The sequence below is a fragment of the Nilaparvata lugens genome, chromosome X (assembly GCF_014356525.2).
Source record: "Nilaparvata lugens isolate BPH chromosome X, ASM1435652v1, whole genome shotgun sequence".
Lineage (NCBI taxonomy): Eukaryota > Metazoa > Arthropoda > Insecta > Hemiptera > Delphacidae > Nilaparvata > Nilaparvata lugens.
In genome coordinates, this window is record NC_052518.1 from 59,284,944 (window position 1) to 59,303,496 (window position 18,553).

The 18,553-nt window shown below is 33.8% G+C and overlaps 1 protein-coding gene across 1 annotated transcript in view; it reads right to left on the reverse strand.

The window, feature by feature from the left end:
• LOC111044942 (agrin) overlaps nucleotides 1–9,176 on the reverse strand; it is a 118,903-nt gene extending 109,727 nt beyond the window's left edge. The window contains exon 1 of the mRNA XM_022330216.2: nucleotides 8,871–9,176. Coding sequence (XP_022185908.1) covers nucleotides 8,871–8,988 — 118 coding nt within the window. The 5' untranslated portion in view covers nucleotides 8,989–9,176. The remainder of the gene's footprint in view (nucleotides 1–8,870) is intronic.
• Between the last annotated feature and the right edge of the window lie 9,377 nt (nucleotides 9,177–18,553).

Below are 18,553 nucleotides of genomic sequence, written 5' to 3' on the forward strand. Positions count from 1 at the left end.
GATCTGAAGCAGGGTCATAAGCCACGATCAACACTCAATTGACCCGGTGATCCTGTGATATCACAGTTGGTCCAACCGAGCATTGAACTACCAGTTTGGACTCGAACTGATGATAGTGAAACGAGAAAATTCAGGCGAATGATAATATTGCTGTAGACTACGCATCTCAAACATAACAAGATCCAACTAACATAGATTTCAAATTAGTAAATTTGTGTAGTTCATGAAAAAGTTATTTGAATACCAGATGGACAATTTACCAAATCTACCAAACTTGAGAAATTAAGATTTCCTGGTCTTTAAAACTGATAAATAAGAAGTAATAATTATCTGTTAGTAATAATAATGTAATTTTTATAATCATAAGAATAATTGTAATGATTGACCAATAGAATAATTGAAGAATATTATATACAATTGCTTTTGAAGACGTTATTGGTCAGTAGAGAAGGTGTGAGTGGGGGACATGACTCCTGTGAGGTATTTGAATGTGAATGAGGAAAAGTACGAGAGTTGAATAATATAATCATACTCATCAATATAAATTGAACAATTTGATCAGTATTACTGTAATTATATATTATTTAGTCTGCTGTTAAACCAGGTTCATTTATAGTCATATGGTACTACGTCACAGGTCCAGTCAAAATGACAGCTTATGAAAATATCGTATTGATAACGTCAAGTCACAGTGACTGCTCCGAAAAACAAAGCTATTTATATCCGTCTTCATCACATCTCAATTCCGACTAGAATATCAACAGCGATCTTATTCACGAAAAAGGCTGATTATAGCGAGATATCCAGTATAAAACTATTATTCTTATTATCAAGGAGGAGAATCTTAAGCTTTTCCACGATTCAGAAGAGAAATTTTTGTAGATCAAACTATATATATATATATATATATATATATATATATATATATATATATATATTACATTTGAGTGTTTCGCGGATGGATATATTATATGTAAAAGAATTAACCGGGTACATCCGTTTGTTTTGACTTACTAGACTCAAGTAAGTCAAAACAAACGGATGTACCCGGTTAATTCTTTTACATATATATATATATATATATTATATATATATATATATATATATATATATATATATATATATATTAAAACAGGAGACACAAGACATAAATAGATTGAAAACACTCAGAAACTTACATTGGAGACGGAAATTTTCGGAAACTGAATTTCCTTCCTCAACCGAGCAGTGAGTGGGTACAGTTTGAAATCAAACAGTCGTGACCACAGAGTACGCACAGAGAGTCAATTGTAGCAGCAGAGACCACAGATTACGCGGTGCAGACGGATGGAAAGAAAAAGGGTACAGATTCAGGGGACATTATGGGGTATTAAGGGGGCGGTTTCAAACGGGAGATTTAAGATTTGAGTGGGTTATGAATAAGGAAAGGTGTAGCTTATGAATGGATAGAAAAGAGGAGATTCAAAATTAGAAATCAAAAAACAATCAGACTAAATTTGGAGAAAGGAATTGTAGAAATGAACTTGAATTGAATTTATTTTTCATTTCTATTGAACATTTAATAATTAAAATTATTATTAAATGAAAATTTAATAATAAAAATTTATTCATTTAGCTGTGAAATTTATCATGATAAATGATGAAATTTATTTCAATTTCATTAAACAGTTGGTGTAGAGTTGATAGCTATGGTACTATTGCTGTCTGTTGAGACCAGGACTGGAAGCAGCTTCAAGCACCCAAATAAAAGCTAATTCTTTTGTCTTGACATCTACGGAGGGGGCTGTGGGAGGGAGAGTGGCAAGGACTTTGACTTTGAAGCATTGGTCAAAGTTCTTGTTGTGCTCAGAGCCATGGGTAGGGATTGGTAGGTAAGTATTATTTTTAAAGGAAGCCCTGTGATTGTTGATCCGGAGGTTTAGGGCAGTGGAGGTTTCACTTATGTAGAAGGCAGGACAGAAGTTGCAGGAAAGGAGGTAGATGCAATTTTTGGAGATGCAATTACTGGATTGATGGATTTGGTGGGTGTAGTTGGTGATAGGACTGGTGGACTGGTAAAGGAGATGGAAGAATCAGTGATAGGACAGGTTTTGCAGCGGGGGCGTTTGCAAGGTAGGGTACCAGGTGAAGTTGGGATATTATCAGAGGTGAGTGAATTGTTTCTACCTGATGGACAAATTGTCAATTCATTATGGACGCAAATCATGCCTCGGTGCAGGAGTAGACCAATGCTTTTGTGGTCAGAGGACTGTGACGCTAATTTGAATATTTTCCATGCTCAAAGTGCATTTTCGTAATTGAAGGGAACTTTCTTAATAAACCCTTTTTGAATTGGTTGTCCAGCTCTGCTGTTTCCATGATCTCTCGCTATGCGAGATCCTTACTGTTTACCAGTTTTTTATCTCATTATTAATACAACTATTGAAAGTTTTATTTCAATGTTTCCATTGGTATAAATCATTGTAGCTATGAAGTATAATCAAATAACTGTGAAAATTTATCCAGCTCAATTGTACTTAGTAACCCACTTTTACATCACATTTTTAATTCAACTTCATTACACTTATAGAAATATTCATTGCAACAAGATAAATCAATATGAACAGAAGAATAGGATGATAATCAGATTCATACAGAATCAGGGGTGCCCTGCCACACCCGAGGGCAATGGCGCATGCCCCCCCCCAATCCAAGTGTAATTCCCTCCCCCCCAAGGTACCCCAATTCCCAACCCTTTTAGTTTTTAACATTAGTCAGTGTATGACAATAAAATTCACATCTTACATTCTTTCTAATCTTCCAAAGGACATCATTCACCTTTGGTCTTGTGAGGAATTCTTTCTGTTTTCCTAATATTGTAAAAATATGTACCATCGTTTCTTATCTCATTTGAAATAGAAATAAAGTATCTTTTTTATATTATTTTTCAGACTAGCAGTGCACCCGTTCTTGTTCGGGAGGACTAGAAAGTACTACATTACATCGGGAAAACTACATGACAAATATTTCAATAGAATATTAAAAGATGAGAAAGGGAGGCTTTGCTTTTTAAATGTTAAGTTTACTTATAAAAAGTTGAATAATAATATCATTGATAATTCTTTATTGCAAAAGAATATTGCATAGCAATTTTTGTACCTAAACATTCATACAAATTTGGAACGATTTTATTCATACAATATATAATGTCGGCAAGTTTAGGTATTCTAAATCCTATACTATTAAACGAGCAATTTCTGTTTAGATGTTTCGATTTTCAAATGTTTAGATGTTTGTATTTCACCGGATCTCGAAAACGGCTCTAACGATTCTCATGAAATTCAGAACATAGTAGGTTTATAATATAAAATTCGATTGCACTAGGTTTCATCCCTGGGGAAACTCGCTGAAGGACATGAAAAGAATTTATCCATCCTTGGAAAAACAGCTGATAATTTTGTCGTCTGTTGATGATGGGAGTGAGTGAGCGAGTTCATGTGTGTGGGACTGAGACAAAATTATGACTCAGCTGTTGAACTTTTGTACCTAATTCAATCAGGTACATAGTGGCAGTTGTACAAAAGCCGGTTAAATTTCAATCCTGATTAATTCCAGTAGAACCAATCAGATAACCTATCTGTTTGGGATGGTCTTCTGTGATTTGGTTCACGTGAAATTAATCAGGATTAAAATTTAACATGCTTTTGTGAGAGAAATTTTTGCATTCCTCTGGGAATTAATCTCAATCCACTGTGATTGGATAGAACCTACTTTCTGTATGAACTATGAATATTTATTATAATTTCTCCTTTCGTAATAATTTTTATATGCTTTTGTAGGTACTCCAGAGCGGAGCTCGGTGCCCCGATATTTATCATAAATTGGAACGGGTTGTCACTAATGTTAGCTTATTTAAAGCTTACATAAAGCTTAGATTTTAGCTTATTAGATAATAAAATAGATTCCCCATATTTGCTTTCATATGTAGATATTTATATATCTACCATATCACGTCGCTCCACTTTCTCTTTTCAACTGTTTCTCTGGGCAACTGGACATCTTCTGGTTCTCTCGTGAAAAAATTTATAGAATATTAAACAGTCTATTGTGAGATATCCTTGCTCAGTCGTGTTGTCGATTATTTGTTGCTGTATATAGGTGTGTATCTATTCCGTACTACTCGTACTTCTTACTCATTCTGTTGCTTCATTGGCAGGTATCAGTCCTCTGACATTCATTTGTTAGTTTTATCCATTCTTCGTAACATTTTTATTTTAATTTTAGAACCTTTTCATTTCTATATTCCGTTTTATAATTGTATTTCTGTATATTTCTGTATATATCTTGTATTTCTATAGTTTTTTTTCTTTTAACAATATTGCAATTGTAAGTTACTTTGTTCATTGGTTTTTTTCATTGTATTGTTGTATTTCACGTATTGTATCTTGTATTGTTGTATTTGTGAAGGAGACACATTAGAGGTAACCTGTTGTCTCCATAAATGAATAAATAAATAAATGTTGTGTTGGTAGTATTTACTTTTCAACATTACGACAAGTCGAACAAAATGTATCTTTAAATGGTTTGGTTTTTGGAATAAAGATATCATCTGAACAAGTACATTTTGTAAATTCTATCTATTAATACCAAATATCGGGGCACCGAGCTTTGCTCTTTATTTATTCATTGATAAACAGAACTCAATTCTTCAAAATGATTGGGGAAGGACAAATAGGCACAGCCCAAAACTGTTTCTTCCCCGATTTATACACTATAAAATTTATAGTTGGAATATTTAATATTCCAGAAAGTAGGTTATGTTTCATACACTTGAATTCAAGTGAAATTTTCAGTCCAAGTATTCGAAAACATAGAACTGCTAATTTATATTGTTTACATACCAAATTGAATAACAAAATAACATTTACTAATCACTTAGAACTGTAAAATGATTATTAACTTTGAATATTATGATATATACCATTTTATGTCAACGAATCAGATTACTGTAATTTGATCGAGTCGATTAAAATTTCTAGATTTCTCGCGAGATACGGTAAGCTAATTGATTACACAGCTGATCACCCACACAGGCACACGCATCTTCTGTTATCGACAGACAACGAAATCATCATCTGTTTTTCCAAGGATGAATTATCCTTTTTATGTCCTTCAGGGAGTTTTCTCATAGATGAGACCTAGTGCAATCGAATTTTGATATCATAAACCTATTCCGAATTTCGTGAAAATCGTTAGAGCCGTTTCCGAGATCCGTTGAACATAAATAACCATATAACCAGATATAAAAATAGAGAAATATAAACAGATATACAGAAATTGATCGCTTAATATAATAGGATAACAACTTATAGTCCAGTCAAATGTTTGTTTTTCAGGGAACAGCCCCGAAAGAATTTTTTTCGATGGTTCTATATGGTTCTATTTGGGGCGCTGAATTCTAATTTGAAATTTGCTGACATGCCAGAGGGCGACTTCACCCCCAAAATTTTGGACTTTTTTTAAATTTCATTAAATCTCGAGAACCTTGATTTTTTCGTGAAAAATCTTTCCCTATATAATATTAAAGATGATAAAATTTCCAATTTATATTGAGTGGTCGCGCAGGACTGCTTTTTGGATTTTTTATCTGAAGTGTTCCACAAGATACGCAACTTTGAGTGTGCGAGAAATTTGTGATATTCCCCCATTTTCACAGTCTCGCATATGCAACGTTGCGTATCTTGTGGAACACTTCAGGTGAAAAATCCAAAAAGTAGTCGAGGTTGTGATGAATTTTCTCCTCTTTCCACTCCCATGGATTATTCTTCTGTTTTCAATACGGTACCGTTCAAAAGTTACAGCCAATTGAATGATCATCTCTATTTTCTCATTTTTCTGCGATTTTACTGTTATTAAAGAGTCTCTAAAATGAATACAATACATGATAGAAACTTGCGATTGGTCTTAAATGAGAGAAAATTTTATTTTCTATAAGCTGAGTTGCTGCTGAGTTGCCTTAAATTGATCTTGCATCTGTTTATATCGAAAAACTGTCGAAACTGTGAAAATGAGAAAAATATTGCAAATTTCTTGATTTTTCGAAACAAACGTATCTTACTTCACAATTATATTTTTACAAAAATCATTCACCTCACATAAAAGAGAAGATTCTTTTCTTCAAATCAAGATCAAGTATCATTTTGAGTTACCGAGACACACAGTTTTGAATATAGAAATCGGTCATTTTTCTATGCATTGAAATATGGACTAAAATACACTAGAGGAGGAATTTCCTATTTTTTAACAAATTTTAGTGATATGATACATGATTGTCAACCGCCTTGACGAGCTGATATGAACGAGCTGTAGTACGAGGAGATGTGATCATTCAGTCAAAAGTTATAAGTGATTAAAGTTTTGATCCTAGACGTATCCTTATGTGTGCCTGCCACTAGGAAATAATGAAATCTAACGAAAGATTCTCATAGAACATAACCCTCTTAAGGTGATTTCAGCCGAAATGTTTCTTTTTTGTTAGGAAGGCCATAAAAAGGTATTATAATGAGAATTTGAATTTTGGCTGTAGGACATGATTTTTTTTTTTGGGTGTAAAAGAAAACACCCACACCTCACACCTCTACTAAATTCAAAAACAGGTACCTAAGGAGCTCTGTTCAGAATTAATGTTGCTAATTCACGTGATGTGTGGCTTTCTATAATTACTAGAAAAAGATCCCAGTTGTATAGGGTAGAAGTGGTAGTTTTGCATAATTTTGAATACTCCTTAAAAAATATCCCTTTTTTGAAAACTCTTAGCTCCGGAATCAAAAATCAAGAGAATCAAAAAAAAATAGAGTCCTGCGCGACCACTCAATTTATTGGAAATTTTATTATCTTTAATATTTTAGAGAATGCATTTTCTCGAAAAGTTAAAGGTTTTCAAGATTAAATGGGAAACTTGGGTTTTTTTGGGAGTTTTGAGGGTGAAGCCGCCCTCTGGCGTGTCAGCAAATTTCAGATTAGAATTCAGCGCCCCAAAATACATATAGAGCCGAAAATTCTTTCGGGCTGTTTTTTGAAAAACGACCATTTGACTGGACTATTATACAAAACAGAAAAAAGTAATGAAGCATTACAATAATTACTCGATTACTGTGTGGTAAATAGGGTGTAAATTTGAAAGATTGGAATTGGCTTCATTTTATATTTTTCACAAATTTTTGACAAGAGAAGTTTTTTCTTCTGTCAAATTTACTAGAGTTTGCGATGTTGTTTATAATTGCATTCCTATTTCAGACACATCAATATCATCATGAAACGCATCCGAAATTAAAATTACTACAATTTAACTTATCATTGTGATTTAAAGAAAATTAAGTTGCAACAGCTAGGAAACTCAAACATAGGACTATTAAAAATTTAAATTAAGCAAAGGAAAACAGAATAATAGTGAAGTTATAATTTATTTTTGTCAAAGATTTACCTTCAAACTCATAGGCTTAAAATTACTAGATTTCCTGCATACAAAATATCATCAATTATTGTATTTTTTATGCTTTATATTAAGTTACACTTAGCAAAATATAACATTGTAAAGATGGGAAAAAGTATTAAAATTAACTACATTAGGATATCTCTATTTAATACCTTGATTTTTTAGCCATGATTCAAAATGTTGACATAAAATATAAAAAAATCATGCCCCCCCAAAAATGTTGATGGCGCAAATTGCACTATGCCCCCCCCCTTGTAGGGACCCCTGTACAGAATAATTCTCTGAAAATAAGCCTCAGTTCATATGCTTTCAAAAACGCATACTAACAAATTTCAATAAAGCAGACTTCTCATGATCAAAACTTCTTCCAAAGTTAAACACTTGAGTGATAAAGGCTGAAGGCTAGAGGCTAAAGGCATATAACATGAAGCAAGTTTATTTTCACAGTAATTTATGTGAAAAATGATTATGAATTATTCATTTTTATCTCACTTAACGAGGCAACGGTAGGACTTAATATAATCTCTCCCACCAAAGCTCGGTAATATCTCGATTTAATCAAATAACAAACTGGCTTGATAACAATATGATTCACATTTCTATGGAGTTGAGATCAATCAAATGTAGTTTGAATTAGTCTTTATACTTTGGTTTCCACTTGCTTAAGACCAATAATTTATATTTACTTATAGATATGAATTTTGTTCTCAACATTTAGCATTTAAAGCATGTTTGTCATTGAAGGGGCATCACAGTATTTCAAAAGGTTGAGGTTGTTTTGTACTTTAATATTCTTATTGATGTATAAATTTTGAAATACTTGCATTTTCTATTGAGCTATTATTGACTCTTACTGTATTTACTTATTGTGTTATATTTTCTGAGGGAAAGAAAGAATTGTTGCTGGAATCCTATTGTCTAAGATTAATATATTAGCAGATTTTATTGCCCGATAAGCGGTAAACATTCCACTCCTGATATATATGTCAGGCATACACCATCAAATTATATCAAGTTTCAAGTGTTTTTTTTTTAGTAAAACCATGATTGAGCTATGTTCATACCTCAATCTCAGCAAAATGTTCAAGTTAAATTTATTCAACCTCACTTTTCTTGAAAGAAAAAAGAAAAATTGTACACATGATATTATAGGAATCTGATTTCTCCCATTTCATAGCTATTCAGAATCAATTATATACGGAATTGATCGAATAGAATCATTCAAATTCTAATTCAATTCGTCTAATCACAATTTATTATAATGGAGTTGGACAAACAGCTATTATATTAGTATGCACATGATTTCAGACATATGATTGGGATTTTTTCTCTGTTTTGGAGTTCAACTCACATGAATACTTAGCATAAAGAGTGGAAAATTATCAATGTGACTCACGTTTTAGGCTGGATAGGATAATTATAGCGCCGGTATAGATACAGAGAACATTGAGACCGCCTTTTTTGAATATCACTGATTTCGATGACATTCTGATGTAGTAGAATTCAATGCCCATCCAATATAGATTATTTACAAAATTCCAATGCTGATTGATATAGACTAGAGTAGAAGTTGGACTTGACAGAAATCGACGAAGGTGAATGGCTAACAGAATGAACTGTGCTGCTCGCTGCTAAAGCTTCTGTGGCAGACTGAAGGATGTAAGGATGGAAGTTGGCGATAGCAGAGGATGGTTCCGACCGACCCCGATTCCAGCACACAGCAGGGACAACGACCTGCGACAGAGCTATAACCAGTCTCGCGTCGAGAAAAGGAAAACAACTTGATGGACTTTGGTTGAAAAGAGAGCAACCGTCATGGACAAGCAGCGGGAGAGATAGGCTCAAGAAGGAAAGGTACGCCAGGAGTGGGAGAAAGAAGAACAAAAAGAAGAATGTAGGCTCATAGCAGACTGCTGGAGCAGGAGCTACCTGGGGTCTAGGCTCCTGTAGACTCTATCCTGTCACCAGAACCATCTCACTTTCAACCCAACTGCTCCTTAAATCTCGATCTGGGTTGTGTGACGAACAGCCAACCTAAGAACCCAGAATCTAAGTATAATTAATGGTCATGAATATCTGACCAGATTCGATCAAAGGGTTGTTTCCTTATTAGAGCAATGTTAAGGCTATGATATCAAATATTTGATTACTATGAGCAATGATAAAATATTCATTTCCATATCTATGACGTGCTGCATAAAGATTCTGTTCTACCATCTTGAAACTTAATTAGCCATTATGAACTCAATTTTTCAAAATGAGAAAATGTTCATATGATAATAGATTATTTCATATGAAGAGAAATTGAATTGCGAAAACCGCACATGGATACCTCAAACCGTTTCAAAGATATTCACATTTAAAGATACAAAAATAAATTATACATCACTGAAATAAATTAGTGCATCTGACAGACAAACTTTTCTGTTGAAAGTGTTGAATATGTGAGTAGATGTTACTATATGATATGATTAGTGTTCACCAACACTTGTGAAAGTGAAATTTGATAGTTGATTTTTTTTTAGATTTCCTTAGAGTACCGTACTCATTTATCCCATTTTTATATGATTTATTAGTCTTATTAAAAGTGAATAATTCTGCAATGGGTTGAGATATCGATGTACGGGTTTCACTATTCATTTCCTCTTAAAATTCCTTATCAAAATCAGGTATCATATGACCACCTTCCTGTTTTATAAATGATGTTGGATTCAAAATGGCGGTTCCAAGATAACGGACCAAAATTTGAAGCGACAGAAGAGTGATTTTTTAATTCAAATAAGATTCTCAATGAAACCTACTGTCAAATCATCCTTGTAAAAGAAATAATATCGGGGAACCGAGCTTCGCTCTAAACTACAAAAGCATAGAAAAATTATAACGAATGAGGAAATTATAATACACTATATTTATAGTTTATATTTAGAATGATATACTATGTTTGCTACAATATTTGTTAAATATACCATTAATGTATTCTACATTAATAGCATCTAGTTACTATTTTGAACTTATTGGAGTGATTGTTGATAACGTATGTTGATCATGTTGATTAATTTCTTGTCCAATAATATTTGTCGTGATATCAGCTGATTGAATTGAAAAGTTTAACAGCAGAGGCATAGTTTTGTTTCAGTCCCACACACGCGCTCTCGTTCACTTACTTCCATTATCGACAAACGACGAAATTCTCAGCTGTTTTTTCAAGGATGGATTATCCGTTCAATGTCCTTCAGCGAGTTTTCCTAGGTATGACACCTAGTGCGATCGAATTTTTACTCATAAACCTTTTCTTCCAAATTCCGTGAGAATCGTTAGAGACGTTTTCAAGATCCGGTGACATGCAGACATATAAACAGATATTGCTCGTTTAATAGTATAGGATTGAGCTGTTACCATAATTTTCACCAAATCTGTATATTGCCCAAAGCCAAGCCCCCTTCCACCTGGTAACGATACGTCTATGATGTGATAGTCACATCGAGACTGGGGGCCCATCCATGAACTTGGGTGCAGGGCCCACAATGTGGGGCCATGTCTGTGACCAGACAGAAATAATTATAATGATAAATATGACATTGTAATTTATTTGGCCCTCAACCATTTGTTTTTGTTCATCATACAATTTCAATTATCATTTATGAATAGCTTGTATAATCGTAACCGTACTCCATGTGGGGCTGAGCGGGATAGTGCAGAACCAACTATAAATACAGACTTGGTGAATTAACAGCAGATACTATTGAATAGGAGATGCTGTCTTCAGTAGAGCAATGAGATATTGTTGCGTCATACATTGAGATTGTTTTGTGGCAAAAAACAGCTTGGTTGATTCATGGATCTCGAGTAGATTTGCAAGGGTGGAATCAAGATCAGGAAAAGTGAGTGAGGAGATGAAGGCATAAATGCCAATCAGTGCTGTTCAGTGTAAAGAAACGCAAAAGCGGTTCCACACTGGGCAATGGCAGGTTTGAAAGTGGGTTTTTAGTGTGGTCGCTGAAGATAGCAATTCCACACTACCATGTCAGAGATCCCACACTCTGAATGGTACCTTTTGAAGATTTTTCCCCATCCCAAAGAGAACCCGTTCTAAGGATCCTCACCAAATATGAATAAATAGCTACAATTACCACCGACTAAGATAGATGTTTCAAATCACCATCCAACATCAGTTTTTCTTTGGTGATTGATTGTTGAAAATGTAAAATACAAATACTGATCTGCTAAGGGTGATTCCTTCATAACTCCCGTTTTGTTTTTGGGATGAAGGGAAGGATTTATGTAGCATTTGAACCATTAGAAATTGATTTTAAATACCGTACTCATACACTATATTCAGCGGATTCAGTTCCTCAAGTGGTCATTCTTCTTTCGGAAGTAACAGTCGCATTTCTCCTAACGATAAGATACCAGTGCTAATATAGAGCATCCCCTCAAGTGATAGTCAATAGAATGAAGAAGAATAATGTGCATTCTGCTTTAAAGACTTCCCCTCAGACGGGTGCTTCCACACTAGTATGAAACCGCTGCACGTGTGTCAGAACGACAAAAGATGGCTAAAACCGGCGAGTCACCAAGTAATTTTTTTGTGGATTGCAGCATAGCTCGTGGAAATGAATTATCACTTACTCATTAATATTTTATTAACATAGGTTAATTTTGTTTCAACTTGTCTCATTATGAGGTTTCAACATAGCAATATATTTTTGTGGCAAAAAGATAACAGAAATACAGGAATACAAGAATACAACATATTAATTCATCATTAGATAAAACAAGTCTAAAATAGGCATAGTGGATTACAATACAAGGTAATTCTAAAGTATCCCGTGGAAAAGCACGAAAAGAATCAGATTGAAACAACGTATTTTGTCGTAATTCAGGAGATCGTCTATGACACAATTACAATTATCAATCGTTGTACAACCAGGAGAAAGTAGGCGGACGTCAGAAATGTGTTTGTGAAGTTGTATATCACTTAGAAACTACTGCCATCTATTGACAGACTTCAAAACAACGTCTTGAATAATTTTCGACGAATCAGGATAAAGTAGTCGGGACTTAATGTCTTGAGTAGTTTTATATCACCTGGTAATTTACTACCATCCAATGGCAGAATTTGAAGCTACGTCTCTCTCTATTAATTGTTGCTCAATCAGAAAATATTATTAGGAGTTAGAGAGTGTGACTGAAGAAATCATTAATAGAGGATACAAATTATTTACGAATTGATCACATAATGCGAACAAATATCACAAATTATTATAGGGTTGGGCAGGGAGGTATGGTTGATTTGAAGTAACAGATACACACTTATTCTTGAACGAAACTAAAAATTTGTTTAATGTGTACCTGGGATATTGCCATTATAAATATTAAAGGGGAAAAAATTAAAACATTGATTATGTACGAAGAATAACATCTGTTAAATGCTGTCCATTTTCGTTCATACACTCCTGTAAACGTTGTGAGAAGTTGTCTGTACTCCTCTGATGCATTGCACATGGTATCAATCAATCAATCATTTTATTCACTAAAATGCATTACAAAATTGGTCCCGCTAAACCTAAAAAAAATCACAGCAGGTGTCTACAAATAATAAAATACATAAATAGAATGATATGCTAACTTTAACGATAAACTAAGGAAACATTTTTTTTTCATGAAACTGGGAGTTTAGGAATTTAAAAAGGAGTATGAGGTATTAGATTAGATGGTCTAAGGATGATTAATAGGGTATAGGGTTAATGGAAATTGGGAAAAAAGGAAAACTTCATACCATAAAACTAAATTAAATTCAAAATAAAATATACTTGATACTCTATAGAAAGTGAGAATCAAAAAGATATTAATCTTATTCAGAATAAATTAAGGATAATACCATTGAGAAACAATAGCGTAAGTACGCAACTTTTACTGTTATCTCAAGCCGAAAGTCCACGTAATCCTTTCCCGTGAAGCTGTGTGACGCTCGTAGTCTCTCATATTGTGCCGTTTGTACACTCTCACCCCAACAAAACAGTAAAAATCGACAGTAATCGGCTTGAGATAACAGTAAAAGTTGCAACATAAACGCCCTTTACCATAGGATATCTTCTTATGCTATTTTTTCTCTATGATAATACTGAACAAAAAATACAATAAGTGATCGGGAGTCTCAAACGTTAATTATCCATCCATATAGTATAACTTATGCAAATTATATGATATATTAATTTATATTATGAAAAATTAGTCACTCTAAGGCGCCGTTGTTTCACAAATACTAAAATTCATTTTACCAGCAACCTAATATTTATGAAATTATAAAAAAAACAAAAATTTAGTGATTTTTCTCTATCTAGTGTAGACTAAAGTATTGAAGTAGTACTGTCACAATCGAAAATCATTCACAATGACAAGTTGGAAAATATCTTCCTTGGATTAGTCTCGGATGATGAGCGGTACCGCTCGAATTTATTTCTTATTGTTTCTCTCAGGGCTTCGAGGGCTAGTGGTTTGTTTTTGTATGCACATGCTTTTAGGTAGCCCCATAAAAATAATTATTGACCCTTATTTTTTTCGAGAAAACGGTCGAACCATCACTGTTAATATGGATCGTTACCCAACGATGCTGCGTGAATTTTTTCTGCCGCAATTGAGGAGATGACGTATCAACGTCAATAATGTATGGTTTCAACAAGATGAAGCGACATGCCATAGACCCAACATCGAGAGCAACTATGGAATTTCTAAGACAGACCTTCCCTGGACGCTTCATTTCGTTGCGTGGAGATGTGGAGTCGGAGTGGGCTCCTCGGTCACCGGACCTGTCACCTTGTGACTATTTTCTATGGGGCTACCTAAAAGCAAGTGTATACATAAACAAACCATAAACCCTTGAAGCCATGAGTAAAACAACACAAGAAATTCAAGCGGTACCACGTGCAATGCTTCAGAGGAGTATGGACAATTTCTCACAATGTCTATAGACAAAAATGGACAACATTCAACAGGTTTTATTTTTCGTACATAATTAATGTTTTAAATTTTCCTCTTTAATTTTTACAATGGAAACATCCAAAATTCACAGAAAAAATAAATTTTTAAGAGTTTCGTTTGATAATAAGTGTGTAAATGCTATTTCAAATCATCCATACCTCCCACCTCAACCCTTTACAATAATTAAAGTTATTTTGTTGCTATTTTTGAAATGAGAAGTGTACTTTATCCTATAAAAGAATTAGGATAAAAGTAATGAATCAAATAAACAGATTAAAGAACAAAAATTAAGTAGACCTTGTAACGCAGTAAGAGACATTAAAATAGTAATGGTACCTAACATATCAATACTTCTTGAAGAATTAAATTACTAACACGAAGGAGTTCCAATGCGAAGCACGAGTACATACTAGTAACTAAATATCTGGAAAATTAAAATGAAATACATTAGTGACCAAAGTAAGTCCCCCTGCTAGTATATGCATATACTAGTGTAGTGGAATAGGGATTTGGGTGGGGTGGTTGCATGAATGAATAAACATTCAAAGGTTGGGTAACCAAGCATAAAGCATAAAAGGTTGGGTGTTTCTTTCACCCAAAAATGGATGTTTTCTTAGACCTAGGAAATTGTTGCCCCATTCTAGGCAACATAAATATTTCATATATAGAATTGTGACGATAAAATATGTTGAATATTACATTAAACAATCTCTCTCCGACCACTTATCTTTACACTCTTTTTTATAGCAGAAGTGAGTTATAGAGAGATAATGATGATCCGATGAAAATAATCATATTTTTCATTTTCCAGGTCCTGGTACATCCCGAAAAAAAGGTGTTCATCAAAGGAGATTGAACAAAACATTGGATAAAATACTCTCATAGAAACATAAATTAATTTTTCAACACAAATCATATGAATAGGATTTTCCTTATTGGTGATGAATCATTAGAAATAATTTTACTCATCGAAACCCACAACAGGAGGATGACTGATTCGACTGAAGGTTTTGAGCAATAGATTATTGAAAATAAATATTGTTAATGAATATTTTTCATCATTAATAATTCTGATACATTGAATTATGTGAAGAGGAACATCAAATTATTTAAACTGGATACATAAAGGGGACGGAATGTCCTGATTTGCAAGCAGCATTAGTGAAGAGTGGACAAGATGCAAACTCAAAAGAGAAAGTTGATGGTTAGTTTGATAGTGAACGTTAGAAAGTAAAAGATAGAGTGAAACAGAGAACACATTTCCGTTTGAATGAGGATACAATGAAGAATACGTCTGAGGTCTGAGCAGGTTTGGCCTTGTTAGTTGTGTATATTAATACACTGCATCGGACAGAGAATGGAGAATGGGCAATGACAAGACAGGAGAGAATATAAGAAGGAGAGAGAGCACAATAAAGAATAAGTGAGAATCAACTATGCATGCTTTAATGATGATAGATAGCTATAGAATCCAAATATGCAGTATAATTCATGACATCAAGTGAACAATTTGCCTATTGGCCCAACTTCCTATAACTATACAGAATGAAGCAGCAGAACAAGCGGTAGCGGAGGCATATAATAGTCATGACAACAGCCACAGGCTATCAAAATGTTCAGGCCATCAAGCGTGCAACTCTGTGCAAGCTTCTATTGTAACATTTACTTGATAGGCTTTCACGTTGAATGATTATCAATAATTGATGCAGTTAAGGTACCGCTGAGGGCAAACTGCATTTCACATTGAAATAAGTTCAAAAATGAGTTCATCTAAATAATAAGAGAAAGTAGGATTGTGTTTTCTGTTTGTTTAGTAGCAAATATCTTCTGTTCAAATTCAAGGAAAACGAGAATGATTTGAATCATCAAATCAGCCCAATAATTGGCTTTGAAAATATAGCCTACTGATTTATGTATATGTTCAAGGCCCTGTTTATGTTCTATGTTATGTATATGGAAACTGTGGTCATGCGTTGTTCAGGGATGTTCCAAGCAGTCAGTATAGAATGTAACATGGTTCCATGGTTCCAAATTATCAAACTAGGAGATTGACAGCTGATTCACTGAGACTGCCCAAATCATACAGTCAACTTTTTTTTAAAACAAGAATTTTATTCAGAGACTTCATATTTGATGTTATTTCGTAGAGTAAATATATTGTGATTTTGAAGGTAATAATAATCCTTTCCTTTTCTTTTTCCTTCGTCCTGGTACCCCCAGAAGAAGGGAGTTATTGTAGAAAATATAACAAACAAAAATGAAAAAATACACTTATAAAAAGAAATCTTACAAACAAAACAAATGAAGAATAATAAAAAAAGCAAGAATGACAAAAGATAAGAAGATTCCCTTCCAGTAGAGCATTTCAAATATTATAAACCAGACGAATTATAGATTCTCCAAAACCTTCTAAAGAAGGTTTGACTGGAGGAGTCAAGTTTTACATTATATTAAAAAAAACCATAGAAATAGTACATTGATATAATCAATCAGTGATCCCAGAATGATAATTTTCAATTTAAATCATATCAAAAGAGAAATAGTTGTCAATCTTGGGTAGAAAAAAAATTAATTGATACATTGATAATAATTCATTTAATTGTATTGTGTAGCAATAAAATAATAAAACAATGGGATTTTAGTTGTTGCTTATCACAAACAATAATACACAAGAAAAAATATATTAAAAAAAGAAAGAATTTATGAAGATCACTCAAATTCACTCAAATTATTTAACAGAAAGTGTTGCATCTTATTCTTAACAATTGAAATTCTATCCAGACCAATTAAATCATCTGGCAACTCATTGAAAATAGTTGGTACAATATAACTAAGTTCACATTTACCATGCTAATTATTGTATTCGGGCACAATAAACCTCTTATAAGCAGCACTTTGTCTTCGCTCATGCAAAATTCTACTTGACATTTTATAGTTATTAGAGAAATAATTATTTGATAAGATATCATATCTAAAAAGCTCGTTTACAGGAAGAATGCTATATTTTTTAAACAAATTTGGCTTAGGGTAACTCTCAGTTTGTAATAAATAGAGACCATTGAAGAGCTAGAATAATGGCTTTTATTGACTAAAATAAACTCAGATAAAATAACAAACTTTCTGATGATTCAGAATAATTCAAACAACTGATTTATGACATATGATTATCATATCATTCTTCCCTCCCAGTGGTGGAACCTACCGGGGCCAATCTACGAATGTTGACAGAAACTTCTCTTCCATCAGAAAGTCTTACTTGAGCGACATGAGGGTTCAAATGAATAATTTCTACCTTTTCAACTTCAGGATCATGCCCACTGCGTCTTACAAAGGTCTTCATCCATGCCTCCTTGGCGTTGATCAGCCAGGATGGCAAGTTTGTCATAGACGTGGGATTACGAGGATGAATGAACATTCGCTCGTGAGGTGTGCAATTGATGGTCGTGCAGAGAAGCGAGCGAATGCTGTTTAGTGATTCTAAGAGTACCTTTTCCCAGTGAGAAGTATCCATGTTCCTGGACCGTAGGGCTAAACGGATTGTCTTCCAAATTATTCCATTGTAGCATTCCACCTGTCCATTACCTTGAGGGTTGTAAGGTATTGTGGAACTGGTAGCTACACCCTTGGACATTAAGTAATCTTTGACATCTTTTGATAGAAAACTGGTCCCTCTATCAGTGTGTATGTATGAAGGATAGCCGTATGTGGTGAATAAATCATTGAGATTTTGAATTACTGTTTCTGATGACATGTCTCGACAGGGATAGGCAAAGGGAAATCTCGAATATTCATCCACAATAGTGAGGATGTACTTGTTTCTAGTTGATGATGGCAGGGGTCCTTTGAAGTCAATGTTGATCCTTTCAAAAGGCCGAGTTGCTTTTATCAATTTTCCTTTGAAACAGTTGAATCTTGGCTTCAGCTCTGAGCAGATCTTGCATTCCATGCAGACTTCTCTGATGTCATCTACCAAGTATAGAAGGTTATGAGCTTTAGTCCAGTAAAAAAATCTTGTGATGCCGGGGTGGCAGAGGTCTTGATGATATTTTATCAAGTCTTGTTTTGATGTGATACATCCCATTATCACACATGCTCGAG